The sequence below is a fragment of the Nannobrachium achirus genome (assembly GCF_963921795.1).
Source record: "Nannobrachium achirus genome assembly, chromosome: 5".
Taxonomy (NCBI): domain Eukaryota; kingdom Metazoa; phylum Chordata; class Actinopteri; order Myctophiformes; family Myctophidae; genus Nannobrachium; species Nannobrachium achirus.
The window spans coordinates 10512874-10528196 of NC_137814.1; the positions used below are offsets into that span (position 1 = coordinate 10512874).

General features: G+C 43.1%; 1 protein-coding gene across 8 annotated transcripts in view; it reads right to left on the reverse strand.

Moving 5' to 3' along the window:
- Positions 1–1627: 1627 nt before the first annotated feature.
- LOC308284704 (receptor-type tyrosine-protein phosphatase mu) overlaps positions 1628–15323 on the reverse strand; it is a 337583-nt gene continuing 323887 nt past the window's right edge. For all 8 annotated transcript variants that reach the window (XM_080725420.1, XM_080725419.1, XM_080725418.1 and 5 more), the window contains 3 exons: positions 10529–10692; positions 7158–7293; positions 1628–2748 (listed from right to left, as the gene is read on the reverse strand). In XM_080725420.1, coding sequence (XP_080581546.1) covers positions 2695–2748; positions 7158–7293; positions 10529–10692 — 354 coding nt within the window. In that variant the 3' untranslated portion in view covers positions 1628–2694. The remainder of the gene's footprint in view (positions 2749–7157; positions 7294–10528; positions 10693–15323) is intronic.

Consider the following 15323-nt stretch of genomic DNA (forward strand, 5'->3'; position numbering starts at 1 on the left):
TAGAGTCTGAAATCAGGCTAGGGGGAGGTGGGACATGGAGCGAGAGAGATAACAAAACTACATTTTAAAATAAGGATTAAACATGATTTATGGCAACAACCGATTAACGCCTATCATCAACATGTTTCCGTGGGACCCTTTTCAATGACAATGACATTTACTTTATTAGTTTTCCCATAGCATGCAGTAGGCCTATATATCTCTGCGTAGTGTGGAGGCTTTTGCACGACCGATGTGGTAGTTTAAGGGCGGACGCCGGACGGATAAACTAAGTGGCCTTCGTTAATTCACCCTTTGTTAGCCTTTTGGTTGGTCCCTTGGACTGACCAACTTGTTAAAATGGTAGTGGATGGAGTGTCCCACCAAGACACAAAAAACAATGGTTGGGAATGGGGGCGGGACAACGGGAGGGACTTGACAAAGGGTGAATTTGTTGAAAAAAGAACAAAGGAAAAAAAAGACAATTTTCCAACAAATTGTGATTGGGTAAGCTAAATCACCATAAAGCATTAACCTGCAGTGTTAACGGCAGAACTTCTCCAAACTCTTTAATACACTAAATACAGCAAAACTGTCAATGATGATGGCTATTTTACTTTCAGGCTTGCATTGTTGGATGTCCTTCAGAATGGATATCAGGTAGATTGTGCTGCACAATCGGCACAATGTGGTGACCAGTTATATATAATTAACTTTGATCCTGACATAGAATTCCCAGCCGGCACTGTACAGCAGTTATGATGAGAAGTGCAGCTGCCATCTAACAGGCCATTTACTATTATAATAATAACCATTTACTATTTCAGGTTTTAAGCCTTTCACTTGATGGCTGTGGTGGCTATACACACACACACACACACACACACGCACACGCACACACACACACACACACACACACACACACACACACACACACACACACACACACACACACACAACCATCATGGTAATAGGATAAGCCGGCACATCAGTGTTAAATTGGTTACATTTTCTTTTTTAAAATACAATATTTGGAAAATGTTTTACAAAACCTGTATTTTGGGTCATAAAAAAGAAGTGGAACTAAGGATAGAATGGAGAATGACATACCATGCTTGTTCTATTTTTCAAATATTAAATGTTTTAACATTTTGGACAAAATAACTACATTTTACGTTGAGGTGCCCAGAGTGCCCATCTATCCTGTATCCATTGATACAGTTTATAGTACCACTGCTGTATAAAGAAAATATTATGCCCTGTATGGTTCTTAGAAGTAATGCATTAGACGGACTGTCACAGATTTATATATATGTATATATTTTTTTATTTTTTTAATATAATTCTTTAATGATTATTTTTATTTGAAAGTGAAACATCCCTTTAAAATAAATACATACATAAATATTCACCTTGATGCCAAGAGGTCTTAGCTGGTTATCTCTACCTTTTTGTGGTATCAAAAGCTTAAAAAAAGAAAAGAAAAACCGTAATTATGCTCATAAAGCATTTTTGTAGGCATGAAACTGTTTCTGCTATACCAAGACTTGGCAATAGATGTCGCTATAGCATCAACTGTCACAGCCCGCACAGAAAGAGACATAGAGCCAATGTTTATATTGTAGATACTTTATATATTTATTTTACAATGGAACTGATTCATCATACAAGATGACCAAAAAAAGCACACAATACAATTCATAAAATCAACAAACCCATAAAACATATGATTGTCACTTACCCAGAGTCACAAAAAGTACATACCATGAATAAATAATCTACAGAAATATGTACAATATGCACAACGAGAATCAAATGGAAGTGCAAATAAAGCTTTGGATCCCTGTACAGGAAATAAGGTAAGCGAATGTAGACTGTGTCAGCTGTCCCCAATATCTGATGCAATAATAATAATTATAATAATCATAATAATCTTGACGTCATCATTGTACAGGACATTTAATAACATTTAGGCTTTGGGTCCTGCTTTGAAGGAACCCTTCACAATGATGACATTATTCAAAAACATGATTGAGAGAGAGAGATAGTAAAAATGAAACACGTTACATTACGTACAGCGTTATCGCATTCCATTGAAAATAAGTAAATGCTTGTCGTCCATTGAGGATCAAGGCAAAAACCACAGGCGACAGACAGAGATAGAGAGAGAGAGAGAGAGAGAGAGAGAGAGAGAGAGAGAGAGAGAGAGAGAGAGAGAGAGAGAGAGAGAGAGAGAGAGAGATCCAGGGAGGAGACAACTCACTGCAGAGGAAAAACATTGTGTTCCCGTTGGGGGTCCTCAGCTGGTACACTGACCATCGCTGGCTGAAATATTAACATGGTACGTACAAGTACGGCCTTTTCCCATCTAGAGCCACAAGCCGGAGTTATACTTAGTTGCGCACAGGCCGAAAATAGCCGATTGACAAGCCCATCTATTGGCTATTTTCGGCAGAAGCGTCGATCGGCTATTTTCGGCGCGTGGCACGGCGCACAACACAGGTATAAATCAGGCAACAGATGATCAATAACAACAAGACAGCTGGTCGAGAGAGTCAGATACTGTGTATGTTTGTGCACGTGCCTTCCATTGGGTTTGGACGGTGACAAAAGAGACGCAAGCAGACGCACAGTGCGAACTGTCTTCAGCATCGTCCCCAAAACCTTACATCTTTGATAAAAGTTCTTCTGGACACAGGTTTTGGCCACTTCTTGTTACCCAGAGTTCAAGTACTCCAGTGCCACTTCATAGCAGAACTTGTACTGCTCCTGGGAAATGGAAAAAACACAAAACTAACGTTACCGTACTGATTCACAGTTTCCTCATTATACGGTACAGTACTTCTATGTTGTGAAAAGCATGAATAAGTCTGCAAACAGTTAAAGACACAGCAAAGTTAAGGATGTAATACAGTGACATTTTACAGTCTATACCTGTCTCACTGACAGCTGTTTCAGAAACATCATTAGCCCTGGTGTATTTATTTCTATGAAAGACAATTTTGATGGAATTTGTAGTCTTGCCTGACGACCAGAGACCTCTGTCTGCTGATACGTACTCTGGTGACTGATCTAACTTCAACATAATGGGCAAGAATAGCCGCACACCAACCTACACGTACGTACATTGCTTTGTAAACAATCATATCACCATCCCAGTATGATGGACAGCCCTGAAGTATTTGCATTGGTTCTGCGGTGCAGTTATTCATTTTTATTTATAATTTTATTTCCCAAATTGTTTCCACCCAGTATAGCCCCAACATTGAATTTAGATGTCACGTATCTGTAGGCGGAGATCTCTGACCATCTGGCTCACGAAACTGTGGCATTCGCATAGATTTTAGTACCAAAGTAGGTACAGGACAAATTCTTCAAGGAAAAATCATTGGTATGTATAAGCACCTAATGCTGCATTCACAGCCATTCATTTGGCTGTTAAACTCGCTGAACCCTCAGTGACTGTGGCCAGTGTGGGCAGTGTTAAAAGCTTGCACCCCAGGTGTAACTTTGTTAGAAGATTGTCCTCAATTCTGGTCTCTGCAAGACGTAACATGCAACTGTTATCCACAGAACTGTTATGTCGATAGGGACGCGGCGAGGCGTACACAAAGTCTGATTGGCTGTTCTGATGTGCAATGCCCACCAAAAAAACTAAAAAAAAAAAAGTTAAAAAGAAAAGCAAACAACTTTTTTCGTGGGCCAGTCACCCGTGTAACATCGACTGGCGGCTCAGCTCCATAGAAAATCAATGGATTTCTGGTGACCGGTCGACCAAGTAGAAGACTGAGAACTGTGAACGCAGCCCTCAGTGGACAATGTGGAGGCTAACAACTGATCACATTGCCATCTGATGGTATTTGAAGCTTTTAGCCCCTAAAAGCTGAAAGCAGGGCTTTCTGTCCATCCATTCACTGTCTTTGACTCAAACAACAAGTTTCAAAAACCACTGGATGGATGGTCCTGTCGTTTTGATGACTCCATAGCATTTGCTCTAACGCAGGGGTCTTCAACATTTTCAGGCCGAGGACCCCTTAGTTGAGAGAAAGATGAAGCAGGGACCCCCACAACCTTCTCATAGATTCCATATAGTTTCATTGTTTGACAGTACAATCATTAGTGTATTTTGGATTCATGTCAATGTGTGTTTTCAGATATTTAACCACTTAACCACCGTCAATACTTCATAAACTTGACCTTTCACTCTGTACTTAATCTGCTCTTTTTCCCCTCTACACCAAAGCTCTTTGCCAAAAATAGCAGATCTACAAGCTCACAACGCCTCGCGCTGCGAGACGTTGTTCTCAGAATAAGGACACTAGGGTTCAAGTGGTTAATATAAAAAAAGAACAAAAAAAGTTTCTATCACACAAAGATTTGGAATTGGAGGACCCCCTGTAGTAACTCTGAGGACCCCCTAGGGGTCCCGGACCCCCTGTTGAAGACCCCTGCTCTAACGGCTTGTTTAGATGAGACTTTCCAATTGCACGCATATCACAAAATCTAATGGCAAACAAATGTCTGAGTGCATGCATGCTCCTTGGAAGTTGAACTCCTGCTATTTGAGTGACACCATGGCATATCCCAACCTGACTGCGCCAGATAATGGCAGCAGTGCGTATGCCTGGCTGCATACCGCTCTGCTTTACCATCATCTGGGACCGTTCGGGCAGACTCGATGTAAGGGGCGGGCCATTTTTTCAAATTCTTTAGCAGGTGATTGGATGGGGCCGTCTCTCTATCACAGTCTGGGAGTGCCAACTCCAACCACTCATCCGCCTCCTGGGTTTCCACGTGGTCTGCAATCAGACTCTATTGGTTCAGAGCCGCTCAGAGCCCGCACGTAGCTGCCGCTGATTGGTCCGGCCCGGGGCTTTACGAGTGTGATCAACTCTCCCAGAGAGATCTCAGATGGTAAAGTAGGGCGGTACGCACTACTGCCACCATCTGGCGCAAGTCAGGTTAGGCATATCCCCAAGCGCCACCCTCAGGTTTAAATATAAAATTCAACTTCATTGACAGATTCCAGGATGATCCGTGCTGATAATGCTGATCCCATGACCTTTCCTTCAGTGCAGGGGTCTTCAACAGGGGGTCCGGGACCCCTAGGGGGTCCTCAGAGTTACTACATGGGGTCCTTCAAATCTTTGTGTGATAGGAACTTGTTTTTCCCCCCTTTCTTAACCATTGAACCCTAGCGTCCATATTCTGAGAACTTTAGCCAAAAAATAGCAGATCTATAAGCTCACAACACCGCGCTGTGAGGCGTTGCGAGCTTGTAGATCAGCTATTTTCGCCAAAGAGCTTTAGAGGAGGAAAAGAGCAGACTAAGTACAGTGAAAGGTCAAGTGTATTAACTCATTTTGTGCCCGCGATTTTCGGTCGCAATGATGTCCAGAGTGCCTCACGCAGGCTCCATCCGCTTGCACTCTCTTATTTTGAAAGCCAGAAGTGCCACAGCGTGATCACTTCCGGTCTGACGTCATCGGGTCGTGCGCCGGAACCGATCATTGTTTACGTGGTGCCATGCTGGATTGCAATGGAGCGTTTATACATGTGTTATATAAGCGAGCATCTGCCTCCATCTTCGCTTCTAAAGTGTTGTTTTGAGATAATGGACATTAAAGATGAGATCGGCCGTCCACCTCAATGTTATGGGATGACTATTGTGTGCTCGTGGAGCCGTGATGATGACAAATCAGCGCGGATTTTCGTCTCCGGACATCCGGCCATTCTACTCGGTAATGTACTCAACGTTACAGTAATTTATTACTTTTTGCGCGACATCACGCATTCGGCACTGTAAGTACTCTAGTACTTATTGCGTGACATCACGCAAACGGCACTAGATGAGTTAAGTATTGACGGTTCAAGTGGTTAAATATTCGAAAACACACATTAACATGAATCCAAAATACACTGTTGATTGTGCTGTCAAACAATGAAACTATGGAATCTATGAAAAGTTTGTGGGGGGTCCCTGCTTCATCTCTCTCTCAACTAAGGGGTCCTTGGCCTGAAAACATTGAAGACCCCTGCTTTAGTGCCATCCCTCTGGCCAATTGCTAGTTGGATGTAAGGGGCAACATGAACTCTAGGAGCTGCTAGTATGGGACAAAGAAGATTTGATTGATCATCTTATAATGGATAACGTCAAGTTGAAATCCTTATAGAAGGACGTCACATTGAAAATATTTCCTGAATGCTCAATAGGGCCACCGCACTCATCTCCTCCTCCAAACTGTTTCGAGCAAATACTGAATTGAAGCTATTGTTCTCGCATTAATACAAAAAATAAATTATGTCACTGGTATAGCCGGGTCTCTGAACTGTCCTCTAAGACACAGATCGAGGAACCAAAAAAAAAAATCACAAGAATAGAGGACCAATTATACGAAAACAGGTTGAAAAAAGGTGAAGTCGCCCTTAAACCACTATGAAGCCCTATTCAAAACTTTTCAAATGTCTTCCAAATCCTAATGTTTTTTCTGAAAAACCTATATTTCTTTATCTGTGGTGCTCAACGTTTTTAAGTCTCTTGACGTTTTTTTTTTGCAAAGGCGTTCAGTGCCAATGACGTCTTTGACGTCTTTTGAGTTTTTTGTATAAAAAAAAAACAAAACAAAAAAAAACATTTTTTTTTTTTTTTTTTAAGATGTCAAAATGACCTGGGATCAGAGAAATGCTTTTCTCTGTTTGTGTGTTGGCTCCCTCATTTAGCTGATTGAGAAAATGTGTGTTCATTCTAGTGGATGGACACTTTTTTTCATTCAAACAGCTCTATCTCTGGAACCATTTGTCTGATTGACAAAATTCTTTTTGCCACTGAATCACAACAACTGTCTGTTTCTGTGGGGGAAAATTATATAAAAAAAACATTTTTTTTGATTGCGCAATAAAGAAAAACATACAAAACCGTGGCACAGCTACCTTGGAGCCATTTTGGCATTTGGCACAGAATGAGTTTTTAATGTCAAGGACCCCTAGAATTATATGTATTGCCTGGACCCCCCCCAGAAGCAAAGATTTTAGCTTTAAAATAATATGCATTCAAAGATTTGCACCAATTTTCGAGTAAAAAAGAAAAAAAAGCAGATCATATACAAGCTCATAGCGGCGCGCTATGAGCTTGTATATCTGCTATTTTTGAATAGCCAAAGTATAAAAACGATGCTCACCAGTAGGTCGACCATGTTGGGTTTGTTGTTCCTCAGCGTCTTGACGGCGTGGAAGACGTCCACGGAGCGCTGGTGCTGCAGCATCTCGCACACGATGCTGATGGCACAGAAGGTCCCGCTGCGCCCCCCGCCGTTCCTGTGGTTCACACAGCATCGCACACACACAACCAGCCAAGTGTTAGTGCTGAGTGGGTAGACCCAGGATTTAGCTACTGTGCTATACAACCAGGGTGTCACAAGGGGGTGGGGGGGAAGTGGGACTGAGACACTATACTTTAGATATTGAAAAATAGCAGATTTACAAGCTCACAGCGCGGCACCGAGTGCAGCGCTGCGAGCTTGTAGATCTGCAATTTTTTTTAAAGTCGTGAAAATGTGTGCAAATCTTTGAATATATGTATTTTTTTAAGCGAACATTTTGTAACTCAGATTTTGCTTCTGGGGTCCCTGGAACTACACATTTTGAGATGGGGGTCAGTGGCCAAATACATATCATTTTGGGGGTCCTCCAAGTGAAAAGGTTTGAGCACCACACAAAACATAGGTTTTTCAAAAAACCTTAGAAGGATTTGAAATATTCTAAGATTTGCTCAACATTTCCTGATTTTTCAAATATAGCAGATCTACAAGCTCGCAGCGCAGCACTCGGTGCCGCACTGTGAGCTTGTATATCTGCTATTTTTCAATAGTTAAAGCACAAAATAACACGTAATAACGCGTTCCCAGTCTAAATGGGTTAAACCCCCTCCCCCCAATGAAGAACATTCCTGGGGGGCCCCGCAGTGAATCCTTGTACTCAGGGCCCAGAATTGGGTGCGACACCCCTGTAAACAACCGCAGACAGAGAGCTGGCTGAACAACTAGAAATCAATTCTAGCTGCCGTGAGCTTTAATTGTAATTAAAGCTGTGTCCTAGAAAAATAGGTGTAAAAAAAAAGGGGGGGAAAAGGAAAAGAATGACTTCCATTATAAAAAAGTACAGTTAATTAGTTAAAAAAGTTAAAAAACATAATTGACGTAATTAACATTAGTGGAGGCATTACGTTAGCCTACTGCTAGTGAGCACAAGCAACTGGGCACCTTAAGTGGCGTGCGTGATTACCCCAAACAAACACACAGACACAAGGACTCTCTTATAGACGGCTAGTATAGCCTCCGTATGAAACAGAGTAAAGGCAAAAGTGAACGAAAGATGCCCTCCTTTGATGTAGTACACTTCCGTGGCCACTAGGTGGGGATGTTTCTTCTTTAATAATTCCATCAGCAAGCTCATGTATTGGGGAGAGCATCTTTCTTGAGTACTCAAAGTGAGTTTGTGAGTAACTTGCAGACAGCAGACTTCTGCGTGGTGGAGTTTCCATCATGGACATTTTTGGGAGACGTGCAGACAGAAGTCATGATGTTGGGAGTGTTGGGGAAGTGTGGTATAACTCACACAGCCCAGTGCGCTATGGCATTGGTTTCAGTGTAACTGACAGACAGTATGCTCCGCTGTTTGTTTCACAGTAACTGACAGACAGACAGACAGTTGGAACACAATGGAGAGCTGGGAGTGAAAGTGCCAAGGTACATTCTCACAGGACAAGGATGCGATAAAAATAATCATGTCGCATGAAAGCGCGGGAAGCAGATCACTCTGTTGCAGCGTTCATAAATCACTTCCACACAATGTCCATTTTCTCAAATATAAAGCTGGACACCCCGACAACAAGGAATCCACGCCACTGTCGATCGCTATCGGTGCGAGTGCTTTATTGGTGACTGCGAATTGGCGACACAATGTGAGAAAGTTGGCCGAGTGCCTGAGGTCACACTAACGCGGACCTGTTTGTGTAGGCAGATGGGCGGGCGCGGTGAGTCTCTCCGCAAGTCTCCAGCCAATAGCATGTGTTCTCCTCCCCCCTCCCCCCTCTGCTCCTCTGCTCAGCGCAGAGAACGCTGCTGCGTCATGACGTCAACACATTCGGTGTGACGTTCTCTGCACTCTGATTGATTAGGGAAATTCTACACTTCCTCCAACAGTGATCATAACGCGATCGCCCAGGCTTCTTTTTCTTCCGATCGCCAAAAGAAGCCTGGGTTTCCGAGGCTACACTGGACATGACAATTTAGCTTCAAGCCATATATACACACACACACACACACACACACACACACACACACACACACACACATTTGAGTCGAACATTTTTCACTGACTTAACATTGAATCGTGTTGCAAAAAAAAAACAAAAAAAAAAAAACATTGAATCGTGTTGCTAAAAAAAACAAAAAACAAAACGGATCATGTCTGGTGTAAACGCACCCTATTAGAGGGTACCTGCACAGTCAAATCCTCAGTGTTCATTTAATCCTACGAAAGCGCAAACATTTAACCAAATGTGGTGTACATTCGCCATTATCCACTTATAACCCTCTAGACCTTTATATCAAACTGGAACTGAGTTGGCACTGTACATGGACCACTTTCTTCCGCCTGCTCTAAATCCTTTCGCCAAAAAATAGCAGATCTATAAGCTAGATCTTGTTCATTTGGGTTAACGTCCCCCAGAATATGGAGGCGTTTTGGGAGCTCGACGTGACAGCAGATGATGGTAGCGTAGAGTGTTTTTGTGTGTACGTTAGGGATGGGACGATAAGCGATATTATCGTTTATCGTGTTAAAAAACAGTCACGATCGCGGAGATTACATTTACCGTGATATCGTCCTCCATCATGGCATGCACTGGGTTCAATTCACCTTTACTTTGCCGAGCTGCATATCCGGTACCACTTAAACCCTAAAAATAGCCTATCTACAAGCTCACAACGTGTCGCGTTCCGACGCGTTGTGAGCTTGTAGATCGGCTATTTTTTTTATGGATTTTGATTAGCGTGATAATATCGTAAATAGAGATTTCTTTCGTCACAATAATCGTGATATGAAATGTTCATATCGTCCCATCCCTATTGCAGGGACGTGCTTTGTAAAATTTGTCGCAAAGCAAAGCCCTGCTTCATCATACAAGGCCGTCGCACAAAAGTAGTGAAAACAGCAGATCTGCAAGCACACAACGCCTCGCGGCGCGAGGCGTTGTGTGCTTGTAGATCGGCTGTTTTCACTAGTTTAAATCACTTTTAAAATGGTTTTGGACATACAAGGTTTCCACCCGACAATGACAAATATAACTCATGTAATTGGCCCACTGGCTTGTCAATTGTCATGATCTGAAATGGCAAATCTTTGAGTAGCAGCAGCGCTATAGAGAAAGATCTCTCTCTATAGCGCGCAATGAGGGCCTCTCCAACTCCTTTTCCCGGGCTGAATCAGGGGCCCAGCACGTCCCTGCTACAGTGTGTGCGTGTGCGTAAACGTGTGTGCGTAAACGTACAGACAGTGCACCACGGTGCGTCCCTCGCCGCCGTCGTACTCCTCCTGCCACTTGTCCACCTGTCTGATGAGCTTCAGGAAGGAGCGCTTGGACATGGGCGTGTCCCTGTACATGGGCCAGCCCAGGAACTGGAACTGCTGCACCATCCTGTAGCCATCCTGGGGCTGGGAGGGAGGGAGGGAGGGGGGGGGGGGGGGGGGGGGGGGGGGAGAGAGAGAGAGAGAGAGAGAGAGAGAGAGAGAGAGAGAGAGAGAGTATTTTGTTAAAGATGGGGTGCCATGATTTCTTTCTCCCCTTACACATGATGATCAGGTATTATGATTATACTAGGAGGGAGATTCTTTCGAAAAAAAAGTGTACAGAAAGAGTTAAAATAGTTTTTCTATGTGGCCACACCCACCAGTTCATTAGGTATGCCTGGTTGTCCAGCTGAAGTTAGCCACACACACCCACAGTGTTTGGTGAATGGTAAAAGGGGAGGGGATGATTATATGATGTAATTGTCTCCACCAGCCGAAGGCTGAGGGAGAGTATGTTTTCCCCTCCGTCCGTCCGTGCGTCCGTCCGTCCGTCCGTGTGTCCGTGTGTCCTCGCAGTTTGTGTGCAGCTAATCTCAGTCGCCGTTGGCCCGATCGCTGCCAAACTGAGCACACACACTCCCTGGATGCCAATCTAGAACCTCTGCCCCACATTTTTCAAATCAGCCTCATGGTGGCGCTATAACAGGCCGATTTGTGTGGCCTGGTTGTTACCAGCTAATCTCCGGCGCCGTTGGCCCGATCGCTGCCAAACTGAGCACACACACTCCCTGGATGCTAATTCAGAACCTCTGCCCCACATTTTTTAAATCAGCCTCATGGTGGCGCTATAACAGGCCGATTTGTGTGGCCTGGTGGAGACCTGTGCTCGGAAGAGCACTGCTTCTAGTTTAATCTGTGTTTTTCGACTGGGCCTTTTTTTGAGGCCCAGTCTTTCAGCTTTCAGGAAGTAACCAAAAATACACAGGGACGACAAATCTGCACATTATAACCACACCTGGGGGTATATTAGAGTAATGTCAACTCCATAGACACACACAAAACAGAAAAAGTACAAAACTATGGCACCACCTCTTTAAATAAAAAATAGATGTTAGGGAGTGACTAGTGGAGAAGAAATCCAGTAGAACTAAAAGACAAGTCATTTTATGTTTGGTTGTGCTCGGGAGTTTGGTTGTGTTCTGAAAATAGACAATCTAAAAAGCTCATAAGATACATACTGCGACGTGTTGTGAGCTTGGTTATTTTCGGCATGCAACCAGGGGTAAAATCAGGCATTACGGCGCCATCAAAGCCCGCCAGGATATTCTTTTGTCGGCTAAAACTAAATTTAAACTAAAACATTTCAGATGACTAAAACTAAATGACATTTTTGTCAAAAGACTATGACTAAAACTTAATCAAAATTTGCTGTCATAATTAACACTGAAGTATTAGCCCCCAAATAATTGTCAAAGCACACAAATTGTATACTGATAACACAACCATAATTAATAAGGGTAATAATAGTAATGCGGAAAATAAAATATCCATCCCGCTCCCACTTAACCCGCCGAATGGCTGTCGTGTTGATTGGTCAGATGGCCACCCATTTGACCACTCAACATAGATGGGTGGGCTGCGAACACTTTAGACATTTTAAAGTGGGCCCTGCTCCAGAAAGAGCCGAGAACCACTAGTTTAGTGTTAAAGCATCTCAGTGAGGTGAAATCTATACAAAGTACAAAGTATGTATGTTCCCAGAAGCATATCTGCCAGTGCAGGTTTAGAGCCTGGCTACTTATCCATTTAAACGTGTCACTAAAGCTGTACTTATAGCTGCAACCCTTACGTTTTATGTGCTCTCCTGACGGAAAGAGGTAATTGCATCGGATGAATAATAGATAAGACAGATACATTTGAGATTATTATTATTAACTGTAACTCAAGGGATTTGAACCCACATCTCCTTCATGACAGATGAAACCCTTGGCTATAGTTGTCACCCAGGTGTCCTGTACCTGACACCTTCTTTTTTTTGCTATAGGAGGGTGTCTGGAAAGGTGCTGCGCTGTCTCGGGCGATGTGAGATTGGTGTGAGTCTTGGTGACATGTGTCTTTAATTACAAACACGCATACGCACACTGGCAATCACACACACTCACACACACACACACACGCACGCATGTGCATGCACGGACGCACGCATACATGCACGCACACACACACACACACACACACACACACACACACACACACACACACACACACACACACACACACACACACACACACACACACACACACACACAGATACTGGACTAAGCCCGACATGGTGACAACAAGCAGGACAAGAGAGAGAGATAACAGCGACAAGTAATTGGAGAGATGCGTTGAGTTGATAGATGGGTGCTGATGGACAGCTTGATAGATGACTACTGTTAGTCCCAGGGACGGACAGACAGGCAATCAAAGATACAGACTCTGTCTATTCATCACGCAGACGCGACAACTATCAATAACCCTTGTCGATGATCTGGTTTGATAGCGCTGCGTCTCACTTAACCCATTTAGAACGGGTACACATTTTGTGTATCATTATTTTATGCTTTAACTATTGAAAAATAGCAGATATACAAGCTCACAGCGCGGCACCGAGTGCCGCGCTGCGAGCTTGTAGATCGGCTATTTTTGAAAAATCGTGAAAATTAGAATTTTGACCCGATTCTATAAGTGTCTTTTGAATCCTTCTAAGATTTTTTGAAAAACCTATGTTTCTATGTCAGCAATCTGGCCAGCCATCGTCAAAGAAAAGCTCCTTTTCACAGTTAGTCTGTTCTTGAGAGACTACTATGTCAGTGGTTCTCAAACCTTTTCATATGAAGGACCCCCAAAACGATATTTATTTGGCCACGGACCCCCATCTCAAAATATTTAGTTCCAGGGACCACCCAGAAGCAAAATTTGAGTTACACACGTTCGCTTTGAAAATACATAATATTCAAAGATTTGCACACATTTTCACGACTTTTTCAAAAATAGCAGATCTACAAGCTCGCAGCGCGGCACTGTGAGCTTGTATATCTGCTATTTTTCACTGGTTAAAGCATTCAATCATTTCTAGGCCTAAATGGGTTAAACAGGCTTAATATCTTATATTTCATCTGGCTGACTATAAGGGAGGGGAGGAGAATCGAGGCCCTCAAATGGACTACAGTTTAGAGCCGGACCAGAGACGGGTTTTTGGGTAAAATGCAGATCCCGATGTTGGAGAGTCCTAGACCACCGATCACCAATGTTTTGGACGATATTTTTCGTCCAAAGGTGCAACGTTTTCTAATTCATTTGACACATTTGAAAATGAAATATGAATTACACACATAAACTGAAATTAATTTAATTCAACAACTACTCTTCAAAAATAGCCAATGACTCTACAAGCCAACAACACATCCCATCGTGACGCATTGTGACATTTTGACAGGCCCAAATAGGGACGGCAGCTTGAAAGTGGCTTAAAACCGGGACACAAATTGACCTTCATAATATAGCCAATACCGGTGTCATCAAAAAAGTCAAATAATGGCTGATATATTAGCCAGACCGATACACTGGTGGGGTCTACCACAGTTTATAGATTTTATTGTTGGATGATGAACAGTTGAGGGTCTGGGGGTCATCATCACAGGGTACAGAATTCTAAGCAGCCCCTCTGTATTTCATTCAATTTCCATTAGACTATCTATCCTGATGTCTCTGTGGGCCAAGGATTCCAGATCTGTATTCGTTGCTTGGTTTTGGGCGGTCAGTTTGAGGTGTGATTCATACTGTAGATAACCTCACACCAGCTCAGTCTGCCGAGGTTAAGGCGCTTAAAGCAGCTAAAGGCTGTCTCAGGGTCACCACCTTTCAACTGCGCAGCAGCGCACCGCGATTGGCGGGGTTTTAAATCAGGCCACATTCATGCTTTCCAGAGAAGGGGCTGGGTGAGACAGGGTTCCCAGGGGTGCCTTGGGATTTTGTGACCACCACACATTATTATTTCAATACAACTATATAGTCGGGGACCCACAGGCCCAAAAGCTCAAGGTATAGGTTTGAACCTGTGATGTCATGCTGTACTTTTTATTTCTGTTTTATCTATTACCGTAGTTTGGTCACTTAATGAGAGGTCTGCTCTGCCGGAAACATCACGAAAAAAAGTTATGGCCATTTGTGCGTATATTCAATGTACGCAACATTGTTTTCTCACTCAACAGTAAACAAACCAACATAAAGTTTAAGTGTATAGAGGGTATATGCACATATCTATTTTTAATACCTCTAAAATTACAAATTAAACATTGGCCAAATTGTCAAATATTAGAGGTAGAAATTGTGAAAATAGCTGATACATGCTCACAACGCCTCGCAACGTAGATCTGCTATTTTCACAATAGAACCGTGTACATTTTGTAATTCCTCAACTCTTGGTGCTCGTGGGGTGGGTGTCCCCAGTTAAAATATGATTATTTTGGGGGTTGCGACCTGAAAAGGTTGAGAACCACTGGGTTAGAGGAACGTGCAATAGCTTTCGCTCGGTTTAACACAGTTCAGCTGAGTTCATACATTTTTCAGTGGGGTGAATTGAGCCTCCAATAGCCTGTAACATTTGAGACTTGGACAGTAACACTTTTGTCCATCCAGTGTGAAATGGACGGATGGACCATTTCAGGAATAGAATGACCCTTCCTCACCATAGCTGCTGGGCTCACAAAGTCATGAAAGAGGGCTTTGAT